The sequence below is a fragment of the Perca flavescens genome, chromosome 4 (genome assembly GCF_004354835.1).
Source record: "Perca flavescens isolate YP-PL-M2 chromosome 4, PFLA_1.0, whole genome shotgun sequence".
NCBI classification, from domain to species: Eukaryota; Metazoa; Chordata; class Actinopteri; order Perciformes; family Percidae; genus Perca; species Perca flavescens.
Genome location: NC_041334.1, coordinates 466,072 through 489,698, shown reverse-complemented (window position 1 = coordinate 489,698; position 23,627 = coordinate 466,072). Strand labels below are relative to the sequence as shown.

The following is a 23,627-nucleotide window of genomic DNA, read 5'->3' as shown; positions in this document are numbered from 1 at the left end:
GTGATGTGGATAGACAAATGAGAGAGGATCTTTCAATAAAAGTCATCATCCTCAACTCATCTGTCCCCCTCACTTTTGTAGATTCCTGCTCCGCCCCGGATATGGTGATACCTTTGTGTGACAGGTAGCGTGAGTTTATTTAGCAGCCGGTGTTACCTGTGGCTTTGGGTTTGTCTGTGTCTGACGCCAGTCTGTAGCTGCGGCGGGTCAGAGCAGTGCCGCCTCCTTTAGAGCTCATCCTGTCTCACTGGAGACACCTTACACCTGGACACCAAACAGCTGGACACCTGGACACCAAACAGCTGGACACCAAACAGCTGGACACCTGGACACCAAACACTGCTGAGAAACAGAGAAGGAGAGAATATAATTAATGTGGCAGGACAGTGACAAGTTTGAAATATTTTGAGAACATATAGTTACACTATTACGAGAAAGAAGTTGGAATGATACAAGAAATAATTCTGAATAGTAAATAAAAAAAATAGAAAAGTAAAAGTTAGAAAGTTTTGGCTTATGATAATTAAGGGATTTTTACATCGCTGTACCTGCGCTCGACATTAAGGCTTGTCAGGGACAAGGGACAAGTTGAAACTCAAACAAAATAAAATGCCATGTTACTTCACGTTATGTGCCACTCTTTACGTCTGATAGACTACCGATTTGAAACAAATACATTTCTCTCCCCAAAATCCGGGGCAGCGGTAGGGGTGGGCAATATACACTCACCTAAAGGATTATTAGGAACACCTGTAAGATTTCTTGTTAATGCAATTATCTAATCAACCAATCACATGGCAGCTGCTTCAATGCATTAGGGGTGTGGTCCAGGTCTAGACTATCTCCGGAACTCCAAACTGAACGTCAGAATGGGAAAGAAAGGTGATCTAAGCAACTTGGTTGTTGGTGCCAGACGGGCTGGTCTGAGTATTTCACAATCTGCTCAATTACTGGGATTTTCACCCACAACCATTTCTAGGGTTTACAAAGAATGGTCTGAAAAAGGAAAAACATCCAGTATGCTGCAGTCCTGGGGGGACAAAATGCCTTGTTGATGCTAGAGGTCAGAAGAGAATAGGCCGATTGATTTTCCAGCTGATAGAAGATCAACTTTGACTTAAATAACCACTCGTTACAACCGAGGTCTGCAGCAAAGCATTTGTTAAGCCACAACCTGCACAACCCTGAGGCGGATGGGCTACACCAGCAGAAGACCCCACCGGGTATCACTCATCTCCACTAACAATAGCAAAAAAAATGAGGCTACAATTTGCATGAGCTCACCAAAATTGGACAATTGAAGACTGAAATGTTTCCTGGTCTGATGAGTCTCGATTTCTGTTGAGACATTCAGATGGTAGAGTCAGAATTTGGCGTAAACAGAATGAGACCCTGGATTGGTCATGCCTTGTTACCACTGGGCAGGCTGGTGGTTGTGGTGTAATGGTGTAGGGGATGTTTTCTTGGCACACTTTAGGCCCCTTAGTACCAATTGGGCATCATTTAAATGCCACAGCCTACCTGAGCATTGTTTCTGACCATGTCCATCCCTTTATGACCACCATGTACCCATCCTCTGATGGCTACTTCCAGCAGGATAATGCACCATGTCACAAAGCTCCAATCATTTCAAATTGGTTTCTTGAACATGACAAAGATCACTGTACTAAAATGGCTCCCACAATCAGCAGATCTCAACCCAATAGAAAAGTTTTGGGATGTGGTAGAACAGGAGCTTTGTGCCCTGGATGTGCATCCCACAAATCTCCATCAACTGCAAGATGCTATCCTCTCAATATGGGCCAACATTTCTAAAGAATGCTTCCAGCACCTTGTTGAATCAATGCCACCACCTTTCCAGCATGAAGCTTGTGCTACTAGAGGGAAGAACACACTAGACCATGTATACTCTAACATAGAGATGGTCCGATACCACTTTTTTGCTTCCCGATATCGATTCCGATACTTGAACTTGCGTATCGGCCGATACAGAGTACCGATCCGATACCAGTGGGTCATATATTTGATTATGTTGTAACAACTGTATACTACTATCTCTGTATGGATGTGATATGATTTCTATCTTTGTTGTCGGTCTGGCTCAGGTTAAACTCTTTGTGAAACATGAACAAACACAAACAATGAATGTCGTACAACTTCCTTTTATTCTCCAGTTTGACAGTCGGTTATAACGGAAAAAGAACATAAATAAACTACTTTAACGTAGATTTTCTTCAGGGCTTTATTACATGGTATCGGATCGGTGCATAAACTCCAGTACTTCCCGATACCGATACCAGCGTTTTAGGCAGTATCGGAGCAAATACCGATACTGGTATCGGTATCGGAACATCTCTACTCTAACATCAAGAAAGCATACAGAACTGCACCTCTCCCTCACCTGGGCCAGTCAGATCACATCCACCTACTCCTGATTAGAGGTGGGCGATATATCGTTTAGACAATAATATCCAAATTGTTGTCTCGACGATATACAAAATTGGGATATCGAATATTTCATAATTTGTACAATCCGATCCCCCAAACATAAAAAGAGCTGAAGTAAGTTAAAGAGAAAACAAATAACGCACACTATAACCTTCTAAACAATTATATGTAGCGATTTTAATACTGTAGGGTTTGTTTGAATGTATTTTTTGTAAAAAAATCACGATCGTCCCGCAAAAGAGTAAGCTGCTACTAGTTCTTACCTGCGCGTTATGACGTTCACTCATGTCAACAAAGATGGCGGTGCGCGATTGTGCAGCGGCTCTCCTGTCGGTGTATATTTATACAAGTACGTACAGCCACACTGAACTAATCAATACAGGACCACAATACAACAAACACGCCGAGCTATCTATCTACCGGCAGAATGAGAAAATAACTCCGGCACAACCAGATGCGGAGGACTGCATTTATGTGCACAGTGAATGGAGTACCAACTGCAGGATCGTTGCCCAGTACGGCTCACCTGACCTGGAGCCCTGTCGGTAATATACTGACCATTTTATTTAATACGAAAACAGCACACTGCCGTCTACATAGCCCCCGATGCTAACGTTAGCACAAGTTTGGTTCACTGCTAACCATAGCGAACAAACTGCAGCGCGATCACCTGGACCAGTATTATCATCAGTAACTCAGACTTTTTAAAAACTTTTTTTTCAAGGATATCGTCTAATTATCGTTATCGTCAAAATAGCCAAAAATATCGAGATATTATTTTTCGTCCATATCGCCCACACCTAGGCAGCGGACCCAGCTGCAGGTCAGCAGACCACTAACATTAGACCCAGCTGCAGCGGGTCAGCAGACCACTAACATTAGACCCTGCTGCAGGTCAGCGGACCACTAACGTTAGACCCAGCTGCAGGTCAGCAGACCACTAACATTGGACCCAGCTGCAGCAGGTCAGCAGACCACTAACATTAGACCCAGCTGCAGCAGGTCAGCAGACCACTAACGTTAGACCCAGCTGCAGGTCAGCAGACCACTAACGTTAGACCCAGCTGCAGCAGGTCAGCAGACCACTAACGTTAGACCCAGCTGCAGGTCAGCAGACCACTAACATTAGACCCAGCTGCAGGTCAGCAGACCACTAACATTAGACCCAGCTGCAGCAGGTCAGCAGACCACTAACGTTAGACCCAGCTGCAGGTCAGCAGACCACTAACATTAGACCCAGCTGCAGGTCAGCAGACCACTAACATTAGACCCAGCTGCAGGTCAGCAGACCACTAACGTTAGACCCAGCTGCAGGTCAGCAGACCACTAACATTAGACCCAGCTGCAGCAGGTCAGCAGACCACTAACGTTAGACCCAGCTGCAGGTCAGCAGACCACTAACATTAGACCCAGCTGCAGCAGGTCAGCAGACCACTAACGTTAGACCCAGCTGCAGGTCAGCAGACCACTAACATTAGACCCAGCTGCAGCAGGTCAGCAGACCACTAACATTAGACCCAGCTGCAGCAGGTCAGCAGACCACTAACATTAGACCCAGCTGCAGGTCAGCAGACCACTAACATTAGACCCAGCTGCAGGTCAGCAGATCACTAACGTTAGACCCAGCTGCAGCAGGTCAGCAGACCACTAACATTAGACCCAGCTGCAGCAGGTCAGCAGACCACTAACATTAGACCCAGCTGCAGCAGGTCAGCAGACCACTAACATTAGACCCAGCTGCAGCAGGTCAGCAGACCACTAACATTAGACCCAGCTGCCCAGCTGCAGGTCAGCAGACCACTAACGTTAGACCCAGCTGCAGCAGGTCAGCAGACCACTAACGTTAGACCCAGCTGCAGCAGGTCAGCAGACCACTAACGTTAGACCCAGCTGCAGGTCAGCAGACCACTAACATTAGACCCAGCTGCAGGTCAGCAGACCACTAACGTTAGACCCAGCTGCAGGTCAGCAGACCACTAACGTTAGACCCAGCTGCAGCAGGTCAGCAGACCACTAACGTTAGACCCAGCTGCAGCAGGTCAGCAGACCACTAACATTAGACACAGCTGCAGGTCAGCAGACCACTAACATTAGACCCAGCTGCAGGTCAGCAGACCACTAACGTTAGACCCAGCTACAGCAGGTCAGCAGACCACTAACGTTAGACCCAGCTGCAGGTCAGCAGACCACTAACATTAGACCCAGCTGCAGGTCAGCAGACCACTAACATTAGACCCAGCTGCAGGTCAGCAGACCACTAACATTAGACCCAGCTGCAGGTCAGCAGATCACTAACGTTAGACCCAGCTGCAGGTCAGCAGATCACTAACATTAGACCCAGCTGCAGGTCAGCAGACCACTAACATTAGACCCAGCTGCAGGTCAGCAGACCACTAACGTTAGACCCAGCTGCAGGTCAGCAGATCACTAACGTTAGACCCAGAGCAGGTCAGCAGACCACTAACATTAGACCCAGCTGCAGAGGGTCAGCAGACCACTAACGTTAGACCCAGCTGCAGAGGGTCAGCAGACCACTAACGTTAGACCCAGCTGCAGAGGGTCAGCAGACCACTAACATTAGACCCAGCTGCAGCAGGTCAGCAGACCACTAACATTAGACCCAGCTGCACCAGGTCAGCAGACCACTAACGTTAGACCCAGCTGCAGGTCAGCAGTCCACTAACATTAGACCCAGCTGCTGCAGGTCAGCAGACCACTAACATTAGACCCAGCTGCAGCAGGTCAGCAGACCACTAACATTAGACCCAGCTGCAGCGGGTCAACAGACCACTAACGTTAGACCCAGCTGCAGCGGGTCAGCAGACCACTAACATTAGACCCAGCTGCCCAGCTGCAGGTCAGCAGACCACTAACGTTAGACCCAGCTGCAGCAGGTCAGCAGACCACTAACGTTAGACCCAGCTGCAGGTCAGCAGACCACTAACGTTAGACCCAGCTGCAGGTCAGCAGACCACTAACGTTAGACCCAGCTGCAGGTCAGCAGACCACTAACGTTAGACCCAGCTGCAGCAGGTCAGCAGACCACTAACGTTAGACCCAGCTGCAGCAGGTCAGCAGACCACTAACGTTAGACCCAGCTGCAGCAGGTCAGCAGACCACTAACGTTAGACCCAGCTGCAGCAGGTCAGCAGACCACTAACATTAGACTCAGCTGCCCAGCTGCAGGTCAGCAGACCACTAACGTTAGACCCAGCTGCAGCAGGTCAGCAGACCACTAACGTTAGACCCAGCTGCAGCAGGTCAGCAGACCACTAACGTTAGACCCAGCTGCAGGTCAGCAGACCACTAACATTAGACCCAGCTGCAGGTCAGCAGACCACTAACGTTAGACCCAGCTGCAGGTCAGCAGACCACTAACGTTAGACCCAGCTGCAGCAGGTCAGCAGACCACTAACGTTAGACCCAGCTGCAGCAGGTCAGCAGACCACTAACATTAGACCCAGCTGCAGGTCAGCAGACCACTAACATTAGACCCAGCTGCAGGTCAGCAGACCACTAACGTTAGACCCAGCTACAGCAGGTCAGCAGACCACTAACGTTAGACCCAGCTACAGCAGGTCAGCAGACCACTAACATTAGACCCAGCTGCAGGTCAGCAGACCACTAACATTAGACCCAGCTGCAGCAGGTCAGCAGACCACTAACATTAGACCCAGCTGCAGGTCAGCAGACCACTAACGTTAGACCCAGCTGCAGGTCAGCAGACCACTAACATTAGACCCAGCTGCAGGTCAGCAGACCACTAACGTTAGACCCAGCTGCAGGTCAGCAGACCACTAACGTTAGACCCTGCTGCAGGTCAGCAGACCACTAACGTTAGACCCAGCTGCAGGTCAGCAGACCACTAACGTTAGACCCAGCTGCAGCAGGTCAGCAGACCACTAACATTAGACCCTGCTGCAGGTCAACAGACCACTAACATTAGACCCAGCTGCAGGTCAGCAGACCACTAACGTTAGACCCAGCTGCAGGTCAGCAGACCACTAACGTTAGACCCAGCTGCAGCAGGTCAGCAGACCACTAACATTAGACCCAGCTGCAGGTCAGCAGACCACTAACATTAGACCCAGCTGCAGCAGGTCAGCAGACCACTAACGTTAGACCCAGCTGCAGGTCAGCAGACCACTAACATTAGACCCAGCTGCAGCAGGTCAGCAGACCACTAACGTTAGACCCAGCTGCAGGTCAGCAGACCACTAACATTAGACCCAGCTGCAGGTCAGCAGACCACTAACGTTAGACCCAGCTGCAGGTCAGCAGACCACTAACATTAGACCCAGCTGCAGCAGGTCAGCAGACCACTAACGTTAGACCCAGCTGCAGGTCAGCAGACCACTAACATTAGACCCAGCTGCAGCAGGTCAGCAGACCACTAACGTTAGACCCAGCTGCAGGTCAGCAGACCACTAACATTAGACCCAGCTGCAGCAGGTCAGCAGACCACTAACATTAGACCCAGCTGCAGCAGGTCAGCAGACCACTAACATTAGACCCAGCTGCAGCAGGTCAGCAGACCACTAACATTAGACCCAGCTGCAGGTCAGCAGACCACTAACGTTAGACCCAGCTGCAGGTCAGCAGATCACTAACGTTAGACCCAGCTGCAGATCAGCAGACCACTAACGTTAGACCCAGCTGCAGGTCAGCAGACCACTAACATTAGACCCAGCTGCAGAGGGTCAGCAGACCACTAACGTTAGACCCAGCTGCAGAGGGTCAGCAGACCACTAACGTTAGACCCAGCTGCAGAGGGTCAGCAGACCACTAACATTAGACCCAGCTGCAGCAGGTCAGCAGACCACTAACATTAGACCCAGCTGCACCAGGTCAGCAGACCACTAACGTTAGACCCAGCTGCAGGTCAGCAGTCCACTAACATTAGACCCAGCTGCTGCAGGTCAGCAGACCACTAACATTAGACCCAGCTGCAGCAGGTCAGCAGACCACTAACATTAGACCCAGCTGCAGCAGGTCAGCAGACCACTAACATTAGACCCAGCTGCCCAGCTGCAGGTCAGCAGACCACTAACGTTAGACCCAGCTGCAGCAGGTCAGCAGACCACTAACGTTAGACCCAGCTGCAGGTCAGCAGACCACTAACATTAGACCCAGCTGCAGGTCAGCAGACCACTAACGTTAGACCCAGCTGCAGGTCAGCAGACCACTAACGTTAGACCCAGCTGCAGCAGGTCAGCAGACCACTAACGTTAGACCCAGCTGCAGCAGGTCAGCAGACCACTAACATTAGACCCAGCTGCAGGTCAGCAGACCACTAACGTTAGACCCAGCTGCAGCAGGTCAGCAGACCACTAACATTAGACCCAGCTGCAGCAGGTCAGCAGACCACTAACATTAGACCCAGCTGCCCAGCTGCAGGTCAGCAGACCACTAACGTTAGACCCAGCTGCAGCAGGTCAGCAGACCACTAACGTTAGACCCAGCTGCAGCAGGTCAGCAGACCACTAACGTTAGACCCAGCTGCAGGTCAGCAGACCACTAACATTAGACCCAGCTGCAGGTCAGCAGACCACTAACGTTAGACCCAGCTGCAGGTCAGCAGACCACTAACGTTAGACCCAGCTGCAGCAGGTCAGCAGACCACTAACGTTAGACCCAGCTGCAGCAGGTCAGCAGACCACTAACATTAGACCCAGCTGCAGGTCAGCAGACCACTAACGTTAGACCCAGCTACAGCAGGTCAGCAGACCACTAACGTTAGACCCAGCTGCAGGTCAGCAGACCACTAACATTAGACCCAGCTGCAGGTCAGCAGACCACTAACATTAGACCCAGCTGCAGGTCAGCAGACCACTAACATTAGACCCAGCTGCAGCAGGTCAGCAGACCACTAACATTAGACCCAGCTGCAGCAGGTCAGCAGACCACTAACATTAGACCCAGCTGCAGGTCAGCAGACCACTAACGTTAGACCCAGCTGCAGGTCAGCAGACCACTAACATTAGACCCAGCTGCAGGTCAGCAGACCACTAACGTTAGACCCAGCTGCAGGTCAGCAGACCACTAACATTAGACCCTGCTGCAGGTCAGCAGACCACTAACGTTAGACCCAGCTGCAGCAGGTCAGCAGACCACTGACGTTAGACCCAGCTGCAGCAGGTCAGCAGACCACTAACATTAGACCCTGCTGCAGGTCAACAGACCACTAACATTAGACCCAGCTGCAGGTCAGCAGACCACTAACGTTAGACACAGCTGCAGCGGGTCAGCAGACCACTAACGTTAGACCCAGCTGCAGGTCAGCAGACCACTAACGTTAGACCCAGCTGCAGGTCAGCAGACCACTAACGTTAGACCCAGCTGCAGGTCAGCAGACCACTAACATTAGACCCTGCTGCAGGTCAACAGACCACTAACATTAGACACAGCTGCAGCGGGTCAGCAGACCACTAACGTTAGACCCAGCTGCAGGTCAGCAGACCACTAACATTAGACCCAGCTGCAGGTCAGCAGACCACTAACATTAGACCCAGCTGCAGGTCAGCAGACCACTAACGTTAGACACAGCTGCAGCAGGTCAGCAGACCACTAACGTTAGACCCAGCTGCAGGTCAGCAGACCACTAACGTTAGACCCAGCTGCAGGTCAGCAGGCCACTAACTAGGGTTGGGCATCGAGAACCGATTCCTAATCGGAATCGTTTCAAAAATTATCGTTAATAATCGTTTCTTTATTGGAATCGTTTGGAGGATTTGGTTTCAAATCCGATCATCCCTTCCCAATTTAACATGCGCAAGTTTTGGTTTCTGTAGCAACTAGGCGCTTGTTCTGTTTAGGGTTGGGTACCGAAACTCGGTGCCAATAGGGAACCGGTGCCGACGTAAACGGTAGTAACGAGACCGAATAAGAACGAAAGTTTCGGTGCCTCATTTTGGTGCTCGACTTTACACTACACCTGACAGCATGTAACGTTAGCCTACCTTTAGCTAGCAGCTGGATTAATCACGGTTAAAATGCTAACAGCTAACGTTAAACAGTGTAAAGTGTGACTGTACAGCAGGATGTAACAGTCTGCTCAGCAGCTGCCGTTGTCGCAATTCATAGATATACAGTATGTTTATATGGTCGGAATTAAACTACACAGACGGTGCGTTCACTCGCAGCTGCCGTTGTCGGAATTAAACAACACAGACGGTGCGTTCACTCGCAGCTGCCGTTGTCCGAATTAAACAACACAGACGGTGCGTTCACTTGCACCTGCCATTGTCGGAATTAAACAACACAGATTCACTTAAAACAGGTAGCCTCGTGGTGCATTCACAGTAATTGTAAAATACCCTTTTCCCATCTGAGGTTCAACAGCAATTTACTGGTGAAATAAGTTATTGTTATAGTTATTACATTATTATTAAATATTTAATTTTGACCATGGCCTTAGCAATAAACAAGTCACTGACTGTTGTTTACTACCCTTATTTTTTTTCTTCTTTTTTTTTTAACTTTATTGAAAAGTACCGGTTCAGGCACCGTTTAGGCACCGGCACCGTTTTAAAAGTATCGATTTAGCACCGGAATCGAAAAAAAACCAAACGATACCCAACCCTAGTTGTGTTGCAGCCATGGAGCACAGTAAGCGGCGATCTAGTGTGGTTTTATTTTACGTTGGAAAAAGCTGTAAAACTGCAAACCACCATTGAATCAAAATAAAACGTTCCTCTTATTTGTGAAATAAGCATGTGACCCATTTCAACTCCACCCCTCAAAGAATCGGAATCGAGAATCGATAAGAACCGGAATCGAAAGAAAGAATTGGAATTGGAACCAGAATCGTTAAAATCCAAACGATGCCCAACCCTACCGCTAACGTTAGACCCAGCCCGCTGTTCAGCTCATTCTCTGTAAGCAATGCAGCATAAAAGCATGGCGAGCCAGCCGGTGTTAGTTAGCTAACATTAGCTTGCTAACTCCACCTTAACGTTACCTCCTCGCCACATCATTCACAGAAAACGAGCCAAATACAGATGTCACTCATGGTGATAGCAGTGTGCTTTGTGTGGATGAAGCATGAAGTTAATTTGACTCATTTAGCGACTGGCTCTCTGCCTCGTAGCTTATAAAATAAGTTTGTAGAAGAAGAAGAAGAATCCGCGCCAGGGTTGAGGGAGGTCAGGGTGGCCAATTCTGCTCGTTTGTCCGTCAGTTATTGTAAAACCTCAGCTCCGCAACTTGCCGGATTAAATATCAGGTAATAATCAACTGTAAAGTAGCTACACCTTTTAAAAGGATCCCTTGGTAAATCAGCCTCTGCCGGGTAGAAAGTGAAATTGTATAAAAAAAAAAAATAATTTTAAAAAGTTTACACCAACATTCAGTGGCAAAATCCATTGTTATGTCTACAAAATTACTTTAGATATAGTATAAGTTCAAGTCACCACTAACTCTGGTCAAAATATTGACTTAGTATCTCAGAATATAAACTAAGAATCACAAAGTAATGAGAAAAATTTAAATATTGACTTAAAATCTCAATATTTTTTATTTTACCTTTATTTAACCAGGAAGAGACTCAGAGATTAAAAATCTCTTTTTCAAGAGTGTCCTGGCCAAGACAGGCAGCAGTACAACCACACATACAGTACATACAAACACAAAAACACCAGAAACATAAAACAACTGACACAGCAAATCTTTCAAAGTCAACCACGCTCCTAAACACATCAGGCAAAACATCTGCAGCCAGATGTGGCTGCCTCCAAGTCAATCAACATCTTCTTAAAAGCGACCAATGAGAGCAGTTTCATGGATTTGTGTAACTTGTTCCAGGTATAGGGAGCAGCAAACTTAAATGCCTTTTTTCCCAGCTCAGTTCTAACCTTTGGAATAGACAGAAGGAATATATATATATATATATATATATATATATATATATATATATATATATATATATATATATATAGATAGATAGATTCTCAATATATAGATTTAACATCTCAAAAATATTGACTTGACTTAGTAACTCAGAATATTGACTAGGAATCTGAAAGTAATGACAAACTTTAAAGTATTGACTTAGAATATCAATATATTAACTTCTGCACACCAGTGTGCAAAGTATTACTTTATATTATGGAGTCTGGAGATCCTTTTTTCTTGTTGAAGGGGAAATCTATTCTTGGGACACGTTTGTTTCTACTGTTTCAACTGAATTTTATTAATGCTGATAGTGTTTGGATGCTTTCAACGGTTTGTTCAAATTCTGCATTAGCAAAACACAATTTTTTTATGAAATGATAAATCTTTACCCGGGCAAGTGACTTTTGTGCATGGACAAGTGAAACGTAAATTTACTTGTTCAAAGGACAAGTGCCTCAAATGTATATGTTTGTCTGTCTGTCTGTCTGTCTGTCTGTCTGTCTGTCTGTCTGTCTCTCTCCCTACATACCTGTCTGTCTGGCTGTCTCCCTGTTTGTCTGTATATCTGACTCCATGTCTGTCTCTCTCCCTGTCTGTCTGTCTCTCTCTGTGTGTGTGTGTGTGTGTGTGTGTGTGTGTGTGTGTGTGTGTCTCTGTCTGTCTGTCTGTCTGTCTGTTAACTGTCGTCTCCGTAACGTTAGCTGTATCCCTCAACCCCCAGAGCTGCAGATTGCTACATGCTACATGCTACATGAGCTAACTGACAGAAATAGACAGAACACAGCAGCTAACAGCTAACAGCTAACTGAAAAAGACGAGCTGACAGCTTCACTTACCTCTTCCTTCCCTTTAAACGAGCCTCTACTGAAGCTGGCCGATGTTATCCAGATAAGAAATAATTAAAGCTAAACTGTGTCCCGGGCAGCTGTCGGCAATAAAAGGATCATTTCTACCACAACAGTTAACGCCTCTCACGGTATCTACGGAGAGCCGGCTGGGCCAAAAATAGCAACAGTCGCCGTTCGGCAAAGAAAACGCGAAAGCAGAAAAACGAAAAACTAATAACAATGTGTTATATACTATATATAACATAATACAGTTACTATAATTATATTATATTTTGAAATGTTTACATTTATATTCATACGTATTTACTATTTATATACAGTATTCATTTGTATTTATTAATTATTAATTTGTACATTTAAAAAAGTATTAGGCTAGTTGCAGCAACATTTAATTATTAGTTGTGTTGTGTGTGTGTGTGTGTGTGTGTGTGTGTGTGTGTGTGTGTGTGTGTGTGTGTGTGTGTGTGTGTGTGTGTGTGTGTGTGTGTGTGTGTGTGTGTGTGTGTGTGTGTGTGTGTGTGTGTGTGTGTGTGTGTGTGTGTGTGTGTGTGTGTGTGTGCTGCAAGAACAAAAACCAAGCAAGTCCTCCGGACTATGGAGGACACCTGGTGGGTGCAAAAGGCGCAAGAAATCCATAACCTGGGAGACTGCAATAACTCTCAAGGCTTTTACGATGCCATTAAAGCATTGTACGACCCCAGGAAGCGGGCGATTGCCCCAGTCCAATCAGCTGATGGGTCCATGCTCTTCAAGGACCGCCATGAGATTCTTGCCTGTTGGGAAAATCATTTTGAGAGTCTCCTCAACCCCACCAACCCTGTCGACCTACTTGTTCTGGATAATCTCCCAGACCTGCCACCAACCATGCACCTGGACACCCCACCACTTTACTCAGAACTCCGGCAAGCCATTGCTGGGCTGAAGAACAACAAAAGCGCTGGACCCGATGGAATCCCTGCAGAGGTTTTCAAACACAGTGTCATGCTCGCTCCTGTGTCAAGTTATGGTGCGTTCTTTTTGTCCACCGAAGTCGATTTACGAGTTGTTTTCCGGATTTACAAATCGGAAGTTGCAAAAAGAACGCCACCGAGGTCGTATATACGACTCGTCAAGTCATCTGAACTCAGAGGACCCCGAGTTCACTTTCAAAGATGGCTATGTCGTGCCTCACACTTAGTAATTGTGGTTTTCTACAATTTTAAGCACTTTTGTCTTTGTTGTAACCAAATGAAGAAGTTGTACACATAGCACTGTATACTGCTACCTATAGGCATGTCGCTACAGTCTTATTAGGAGTTAAATACCACCTAATTAGTTATTTTGGAGCTTGTGCAGCTGAAATTGGCTAGAGACGCTCGGTTGCTATTTGACAACAACGGCTTTAAGCCGAGCCTTGAGCAGAAAGCAGAGCAGTAGCCCAACGTTAATGTTAATCAAAACGTAATTTTCATGTATCAAACTGTGAAATATATTTGTGTAATATGTCAATAACTGGGTGAATAGAATCCTAAATGTTACTAAACATTTTACAAAAATCCATCTTTTCTCCGACTCGTAGTAGTGTGTGACAAAAAGAACGCAACAACCCATGGTTACTCGTTTTTCGACATGGATGTGACGTCACACTCGAGCTACTAGTCGCGATTACAAAACAAAAAGAACGCACCATTATTTTAGTTAGGTTCTCTTATTCTGGTTGCCTTTTCATTTCCTGTTTTATTTTGAAAGGGTTTTGGTCTCCATAGTGTTTCTTGTTTTACTTCCTGTTGGTTATTTTTCCCACCTTTGTGATTACATGTCTCCGCCTTAATGTGCTGCACCTGTGTTGTCTCCCCTGTCTTGTGTATATTAGTTCAGCTTTCCACTTACCCCTTTGTGAGATGGTCTGCTTCCTTTGTGTTCATCCTTCAAGCGGTTTCCCTAGTGTCCTGTGTTCTGAGTTTCTGATTGTTTTCCCTGGACTTTTGACCACTGCCAGTTTTTTGGATTATCCCTTTTGCCTGCTGATTTGGACACTGTACTTGTAAATATATTCATTCTTTTAAATAAACTTTTGGCAATTTATGTACCTGAGAAAGGAGACAGAGCAGTCATATCGCTCCTCTCCGTCGCAGGGAAAGTCCTGGCCAAGATCATGCTCAGCAGATTGGTTGAGCACATCTCAGAAGCTGTGCTTCTGGAAACACAGTATGGCTTCCGGAACACCAGATCCACGACAGACATGGTTTTTGTCTTGAGGCAGCTGCTGGAGAAGAGCTGAGAACATCACAAAGACCTTTACGTAGCCTTCATCAACCTCATCAAAGCTTTTGACACCATCAACCATGAGCTGCTCTGGAAACACCTCTCCAAACTTGGAGTACCACCCAACATTCAAAAAACAGAGGTCGTGTCCCATCTCACCACCCCCACCCCCACACTCCCCAGTTTTCACATAAACGGTGTTCCACTTAAAACAGTGGACCACTTCACTTACCTTGGCTCCACTTTGTCCTCATGCTGCTCCCTTGACACAGAAATACACACCCAAATAAATAAAGCCTCATCATCTTTTGGACTCCTACGCAGCAGGGTTTTTGAAAATTGTAACCTGAAGATCAGTACCAAGGTGGTTGTTTACAACGCGGTACGTCTCTTCACTCTGCTTTATGGGGCAGAGTCTTGGACACCATACTGCCAGAACATCATCAACCTAGAGGCCTTCCATATTCGCTGCCTACAGAAGATCCATAGCTTGTCCTAGGAAAATGGAATCCCCCATACACACGTCCTCAGCAACACTGACTCAGTCTATACGGAAGCAGCTGTGACCAAAAAACATCTGCGCTGGATAGGGCACACCATACACATGCCTGAACATCGCCTGCCCTGCCAAGTCCTCTACAGTCAACTAATGGGCACAAAGCGCTCTGCTGGAGGGCAAAAGCGGCGCTTTAAGGACTACACCAGGGACCTCCTGAAGCGAGCCAACATCCCCCTGACGCAGCTTGAATCTCTGGCACTCGACAGATCAGCCTGGCAGCTCACCTGTGCCACTGCAGTCTCTCAGATACACCAAACCAACCAAGATCGACAATCTGAGAGGCGCATCAAGAGACACCAGCGGGCGGCTGGTACCCCCCTGGCATCTGGTTTCCCCTGCTCCATCTGCGGACGAGTGTGCGGCTCAAGGATCGGACTCAATGCCCACAAGAAGTAGCACCAGCGGCAAGGTCGCTGAACCCACCCCCACCCCTGGAGCAAGCGTCATTAAAAAGCGTTAAAAATTACATTTAAGCATTTATTCTTGTAATCCTTATGTTTTATTAGCACATTGCATTTTCTTACATTAATGTAAGAAAAGTTCATTTCATTCCTGCGTGTAGATTGGAGTTTGTTTAAACTTCAGAGACAGAGAGTCTGAGAGAAAGTGTATGCCCTTCGTGTGAACTGATAATCCACAAGGCCACAAAGTCTAACATCCTCCTTCTCCAGATCCGTTCCTCCCTTGTCAGTTTAGATGTACATGGAGCGTGACCCCAGCTGGGGCAGAAAGGGGCAGAGGATTAGATGAAGTGGTTTTATGACGTATGTCTGTTTCTTTCTGTTAAATGCCAACACTGGATCTATATCTTTACTGTCGCCAGAGAGAAGCGTCTAAAAGGTTTTCTATCTTTATTGTTTGAAAGAATGTGCAAAGTCATGTATACAATTGATTGTGTTCGAACGTCACTCCCCTTTTCCCAATGTGCATTTAAGCTCACTGTTTCCTCTCACTCATCTGAAGAATCTTTTCCACACTGAGCTGCGTGCTTCTTGTGAACCTGTATTCCTCCTATTTGCAAATATATCTTTAATAAAATACAAAAACCCAACTTGGTTTTTGTCTCAGTCTGTCTTATTTGTTTCAATTTACTAAACTCTGAAAACTTCTCCCCTGCTGCAAAGGAAACTTCCACTACAAACCCTAAATGACTCATTGCAGGTAGTCCAGCACAGGCAAGCAGACATCTGGTCCTGCAGCCAAACAAAGGCGCTGGTCACAGACCTGCCCGCCTCACTGGGGGTAGAAGCGGTGAAGGCGCTGGATTGGGGGTGGGGGGTGATTGCATATCTGTATATATGTAAGAGTTCGTGTGTATGTAGGCCTGAGTAGTCAAGCTACGTCTGGCCCCCGTAATCTGGTTTTCTCAGTCCGCACGATTGTCATTGCGATACGCAGCCGGTTGCCATGGAGTCAGCCTTGAAACAGGACCCAGTACGAGTCAACAATCAACAGGTGTCAGTGGGAGTGGGGTAGGGAACGCAAGAGTGTGCCTCGCTGTAGTGCTCCAGGGGGAGCTGATTATTCAACACCGGCCTCGGCCAAGGCCAGTGCTGGTTCAGGGAGCCGAAAAAGATAAGATCGGAATTTGTTTTGTCTTAGGGCCAGGAGCCGCAGTTAGTCACTCTCGACTTCTCTGAAATGTCCCCTCTGGTCTCTGTATCGATCAAATTTCCTTGCCAAAACCATGAGTTTCCCCAAGATGTTGTCCAGCCTATCCAGAGCTGACAGTCTCTCCAAGATGGTATCCAATTTTTGGCCCATGGTGTGTGGCTCATGGTGGTCAAATTCACAATTTGAGTTTCGAGAGCCAGGGCAGTGCCTGAGCCAATCAGCAATAGACCTGTTATCATGGTTCCGAATAGGTAGATATCTTCAACGTCCTCCACGGAAAGAACCGCCAGACACACGACCCGCCACCTCTCCCACACGTCCATCGTGTAGCCAGCTGCGAACGTTCCAGCAGGGCAGTCAGGTTCCCCTGAACCCGAGCTTCTCGTCGAGAAGATGGTGTCAATTGCGCTGAGAGACCGGTTGATCAAATCCATAATTCGTAGTTTAGGAGCAGTGCCGAGAGAGAGACTCTAGAAGTACACAGAGCCAAACGAGAACCTTCACTGGTCTCCTTCCAAAGCAACAGGATCTGTTGGTTCATTTCTTTAACTGTCTATGACGGGAGTAGAGGGAGAGACTCAGAGCTGTAGCTGAGACATAGAAGTAGAAAACCTTTTATTTCATTAACTTCATAATAAAATACAGATCATCTGCAAACTGCCAAATATGGGACAGAGGCTTTCCAGTTGCTGCTCCACGACGGTGGAAGCTGCTGCCTTCACATATCAGATGTGCTCCCTCCATTTCTGTTTTTATATCTGGGATAAAGACCCATTATAACTCTCTAATCTCTCAATCTGGTCTCATCATGTCTATCATTCTGGGTTTGGGAACTGCTGCTTGTTGTTGGCGTTGGGATCTTCTTTTTGGGTTTTGATATTTACATTTTAATGTTCTTTCATTCAGCACTTTGGTCAGATTAATGTGTGTTTAAATGTGCTCTAGAAATACACTTTACTTACTGAAAGTTAACATAAGAAACATTTAACAGACTGAGAGATATGTTGCTTATAATAATTAATCAGAAATCACAATCAGAACAGTTTTATTGTTTATTAATAATGGTTATTATACAGACGATAGATTATAGAGATAGACCAAGATATAATAACAAGTTTATAACACTGGCAATATACAACTATTATAAATGCATTAAAGACAATTCATATTCCTTCATATATAATATAAAACATAACATAATCTTTAGATTTAAAATAAAAAATCTGGAACACACACACATTTTAACCATTTATTTATGTCTACATGAAGAAAATGATACAGGGACACAAATATTACGGATGCAGTAATTGTATACGCAAACTTCTGGACCAGTGGCATGCAGCGGGTCTTCACAATATCACTTAATAAGCACAATACTCAGTTCTTAAGGTAGAAGTAGCAACATCTCTGCCATATGTGGCGGCTGCCAATAATAGCAGATATGGCACAGTACTTTGCAAGCTGTTTAGCCCTCTTTCTGGCCATCCCAAGTTGTTGCAGCCCTCTTACTACCAACCTGTGTGTCTATCCTAGGCTACCAAATATGAAAACGAGTAGTCTGCACCTAAAGCCCAGCACACACACACACACACACACACACACACACACACACACACACACACACACACACACACACACACACACACATATAAAGGTAAAATGATTCATAATAAAACTCTTAGGTGACAGTAAAGTTAAAAAGTGAATTCCCAACATGTTAAACTATTAATCCCCCAGGATGCAGCCCGAAGCAGTCCGTATAATCACACACACCACCAGCAACATCAAAAAAAATCAACTAACTCAATATATATACAATATAATATCATATAAATATACATATACAATATAATATCATCTATATATATATATATATACACAACATACTAATACAGACAATAAGGGTACATCAACATTCAAAATTTATTTTATATTATTATAATAATAATCACTGGGTATTTATGTTTTATTTCCCGTCATTTCTGTTTGTTGTTTTTGTAATCTCTCTCTTTGTCTTTTGTGTTCTAGTTTAAATGTTTTCTCTGCATGAACGTGTCCCATCCCTTGTTTTAAAGCCAGTGTATACCAAGCTGTATTAAAGCCAGTGTATACCAAGCTGTATTAAAGCCAGTGTATACCAAGCTGTATTAAAGCCAGTGTATACCAAGCTGTATTAAAGCCAGTGTATACCAGGCTGTATTAAAGCCAGTGTATACCAAGCTGTATTAAAGCCAGTGTATACCAGGCTGTATTAAAGCCAGTGTATACCAGGCTGTATTAAAGCCAGTGTATACCAGGCTGTATTAAAGCCAGTGTATACCAGGCTAGATTAAAGCCAGCGTATACCAGGCTGTATTAAAGCCAATGATGAAATGATCATATATACATATTAAGTGTGTGTGTGAGGTGAAAGCTGAGCTCCTCTCCGTGTCCTCAGGTTCACAGCGACTACAGCAGCACAGAGCATCAGCATCAGGACACTGAGCACTGAGCATCGCACTTTGAAGAAGGTGGAGTAAATCCCAAAGGGCTCCATGTACACTAACACAGTTCTCTCTGTTGAATCACACTGATAATCATCTGGGTCATAAACTACACACCAGTACTCCCCTGCGTCTCCCACTGAAATATTAGAGATAACCAGGTTCCCATTATCATATTTAGACCAGCTGACTCTGCTCATGCTCTGATACGTTACACTAAAGATTCTTCCCTCTGTTCGGTGAGACTTGATAAACCATTCATGCACCTTATCCTCTCTCCAATCTCTGCATCTGAGAGTGACTTCTTCTCCCTCTGAGAAGAGCTCAACAGCAGGGGGACCAAATTTGGGGCACACCATCAGATCATACCGTTGCTCTCTCATAGAGGCTTTACAGTAGTACCGACCTGAGTGATTTAACATTAGAGATGAAAACACCAGTGAGTAGTTTTGGTCTACTGAAGGAACAGTCTGGTTTTGTTGTCCTAGGTAAGTGATGGAGTTTGTTTTGTTAATAACCACCCAAAGTGGGGGCTGTTCATCAGTGGAGTTAGTGATAGTGCACGGCAACACAGCAGTCTCTCCCACTGAGTGGTAGATTATCTCATACGGTACCAACTTTACAGTGTACCTGCTAACACACTGCTGTTGGTTCATCACCAGACACCTGTACCGTGTGAAGTCTGTTGCTGTCACGTTGGAAACACGAAGAGCTGATGCGTTTGTTCCCACTTGGTATCTTCCTCTAACATTGTCCATCACTGATATTGTATTGTCCCCAAAAACTCTGCTCCATGTTTCTTGCTCATATCTAGAGTCCTGTTTGAGCCACTGGATATCCAGATTACCAGCTGCTCCCTTACATGGCAGGTTCACTGTTTCTCCAAGTCTCGCTCCAAAACCTCTCCGATCTATTGAAGTAGTACAAACAGTAATAGTGAAGTTGTTGTCATGCGTCACGTTGCCCTCAGTCCAACACTCCTCTTGGTACGGGCCAGAGTCTGAATGGGTCAGGTCGAGGATGGTGTAAGAAGAAGTATTCACCGAGCTGACAAGTCGTTGTTTCAAGTGTTGAGGTACTGAGGAGCTGTTGGACCAGAGGTCAGAGATGTTCCACAGGACAAGCTTCTCCTCACCAACAGATCTGGAGATCAGGCAGGAGTTGGTGTTCTCGGGGAGGTTGAAGGTGTAAGAGTCTCTTTCCTTTTGGATGATTATCTTTTCTTGTGCATGGATGTAGTTGATGAGAGCAAACAGCAGGAAGGAGAGCTCCGTGACTGCAGCCATTCTGCTCCGAAGTCGACAAACACTGACACCACTCAGCTCATATACTCTCTACACCAACCCTCATCAGCAGCTGCTCTTTTTATTTTTTTAATCAAGCATGACTTCTTTATCTCATCATCAGAGGAAACTTTGCAGCATCAGCTCTCTATCCAGTAATCAATGTCCTTAACATGACTCTAAAACCACGGAGGCGGACGTGTCTTCATACACGAATTATTCAGAGAGGAGAGGAAACATCCAGAGATAAGAGAGAGGGGGGTGTGTGTTTGTGTGTGTATACATGTGTGTGTCTCTGTGTGTGCGTGTGTGTGTCTGTGACATTGATTCTTAAGTGCTCATATTATGCTCATTTTCAGGCTCATAATTGTATTTAGAGGTTATAGCAGAATAGGTTTACATGGTTTAATTTTCATAAAACACCATATTTTGTTGTACTGCACATTGCTGCAGCTCCTCTTTTCGCCCTGTGTGTTGAGCTCTCTGTTTTAGCTTAGAGTGAGGCATCACACTTCTGTTCCATCTTTCTTGGGAGTCGACCATGCACAGTACCTACTGTAGGTAAGGACTACTAGCCAGTCAGAAGCAGAGTATGAGGGCGTGCCCTGACAGTACCTAGGTAAGGACTGCTAGCCAGTCAGAAGGAGAGTATGAGGGCGTGCCCTGACAATATCTAGGTAAGGACTACTAGCCAGTCAGAAACAGAGTATGAGGGCGTGCCCTGACAGTACCTAGGTAAGGACTACTAGCCAGTAGGGCTGGGCTATTAATCAATTTTATCGATTAACTCGAATGTGTAGTTAACGTTGATTTGTTAAAATGAAAATCGGTTTTCTCCTTAACATCCGCCAATGCACCCCTCTGGGCTCTTGTAGTTCCGAACGGGCTCAGCCCTCCCCCTGTGCGTTTGCCATAGAGATACACAAACAACATGGCAGCGACAGGGACTAACATTAGTTCTTTTCTTAACTAGTCGTTTCATTACTTACTTAACCGTAATCTCCGCTAAAATGACTGGCAGCTCGTGGTGCTCTGTACCGAGCTGACAGTCACCTATTCTGGGATAACTGAACTACCAGCTACAGCTGACCTGACGGAGCACCAGAGCCAGTTTTGAGGAACCCTGTTGTGGCTCAACACATCCACTAAATGCCGCTGATACCACCAAGCTGTGATGGAGGTCTGTAGCGGCACAACTAGCAATCGCCGATCTGTAGCACGGAACTCTTCTTTGCCGTTTTTTTCACCGCTACGAAGGAGCTTACTTACAGGTATGCTACATTCGTGAAACCACAGGATGTGACTAATGTTACTCTGCAACAGGTGAAAATAGGGGCAAGGTTGCGCAATAAAGTTAATGATTTGAACTTTTAGAGAGGAACGAGAAGTGAATTACCTGTATGTGTGATAACAGCTTTATCTCACGCATCCGTTTTGTTGTTGTTGTTGATTATATAGCTCAATTATATAATTTTGTCATTCTTTCAGGGGGAGCGGGCACCAAAAAAAAACAATGGTAGGGATAACACTCAAACCAATTTATATTTCCACACAATTGGCATGAATAATCATAATGGTATACATGCCCCATGTGTTTGTGCGTGTGTATGAGTCAAAACAAATAACAAAGTTAAAACTTGTTTTGAACAATTTCTTTGTCATCTTCAGATGGATGATTTTAAGAAAGGGGGTTGCAACTGAAATAATAGGCTAAAGCAACAGCAGTTTATGGAAAAGTGTAATTATGGTCAGATCTTGGTCCTGACTGATGGGGAAGGGATATTGATAAGGGACCGTTCGGTATTTATGGAATGGACCACCGGAGGAAAATAGGGGAGGGTCATGTCTTTTTATTCTTTGTTGAGGGGAGGGTCACCAAACGTTTTTTAGTCTAGGGGGAGGGTCACCCAACTTTTGTATTCATGAAAACAGCAAAATTTCAAAGTGGCTTGTTTTGTACATATTTTTTCATGTAGCTCTCAGTCTCGGCCCCCCATCGCTAGCAGATGGGTCCCTGCCTGTTTAGTCAGCCACCGTGGGATTTCCCAAACTGAATAAATCCTGCCTACACATATAAACACCAAACTGCTTTGCTAGCTCCATCGTGTTGTAACTAATACATCTGCTGAAAAATAATTGTATTCATTAGCATGATTGCCATACTGTTTAGTTCAAAATCATCCAACACCAAAGTACGAAAACATAGCGGACCAGACACAAGCTTTTATTTTGAAAAGTCGAAGCTCAAAAAAACAAATTCACAGCCGGGAGGGCATGAGACGGGGGTCTCCAGGCTGCAGCCATACCCGACACAAATATCCTTTCGGTCCCGGTGGTTATTTGTGAAATTGTGCAAACGACAGCCTTTTCAAGGCATTTGAGAAGGAAGGAGTGGTTGCATGCAAGCTCCCAAATTAACGCTCGTCTGTGAAATGGAGTTTTGGATAATGTTCAGCTTTAAATTTAAATAAATAGCAAACAGTCCCTAAGCGTTGTGATTTACGAATTTAAAGCGTTGGCTATTTTTTTGCCAGCTTTCCTTCCTGTTTTAGGAAGCAGCGACTGTATTTTGTTTTGCCTGTAAAACAGTGTCTGTGTTCTTCATATTTATGTAAAATTATAGTTTGCTCTTCTTAAATATGCGGCTCTGGTAGATGTTTGTGATTGGTCGGGCTGTGCAAACCCCGTCTCTTTTATGTGAACGCGCATGCTGCTGGACTGGGAAACCCTGGGTTGACTGGACTAGTTGACCGCGGTTGTTAGGTTAGGTGAAGCCGGGGAACTGAAAGAAATCCATGGCATGTTGATCTGGATTCATAGTACAGGCCTTTGGTTGCTTGGTTTGGGTTGAGTTACTTTTGCATTCTAACATTGCTACACTTACACACATTACTGATAAACTGATAGCATGTTTACCTTTTGTTTATTTTAAATAAATTTGATTTGAGTAAACATACCTTATACCTCATACCTTTGAGCCAAGTCATGACACTGTAGAAGTTAGAAGTCTGTATGAAATCAACCTTGTTTTAAGAAAAACATGTTTTTCTGCGATCTTATGGAGAAAAACGTCTCCGATTGGTCCAACACTTTACCATAGAAACGTTTACCATACCGGCGAAACCGTGACTGGCTAGAGCCAGAGCTTCTACCATTGAAGTGTGTGATAGATTATGTACACGGTCTCGGAGCATTGCCTGTTCCGATTAGCACGAAATTGGATGCTGAGGAGGTGAAACGGAGGCTGGCCTCTGAG

At 45.5% G+C, this 23,627-nt stretch overlaps 1 protein-coding gene across 4 annotated transcripts in view; it reads right to left on the bottom strand.

Annotated features, from left to right (window-relative positions):
- rnf123 (ring finger protein 123) overlaps nt 1-12,329 on the bottom strand; it is a 145,525-nt gene extending 133,196 nt beyond the window's left edge. For 2 of the 4 annotated variants that reach the window (XM_028575988.1, XM_028575991.1), the window contains exons 1-2: nt 12,177-12,329; nt 157-342 (exon numbers count right to left, since the gene is read on the bottom strand). In XM_028575988.1, coding sequence (XP_028431789.1) covers nt 157-238 — 82 coding nt within the window. In that variant the 5' untranslated portion in view covers nt 239-342; nt 12,177-12,329. Of the gene's footprint in view, nt 1-156; nt 343-1,284; nt 1,339-12,176 lie in introns of all 4 variants that reach the window. The other 2 variants (XM_028575990.1, XM_028575989.1) reach the window with 2 other exon arrangements.
- Nucleotides 12,330-23,627: the final 11,298 nt, after the last annotated feature.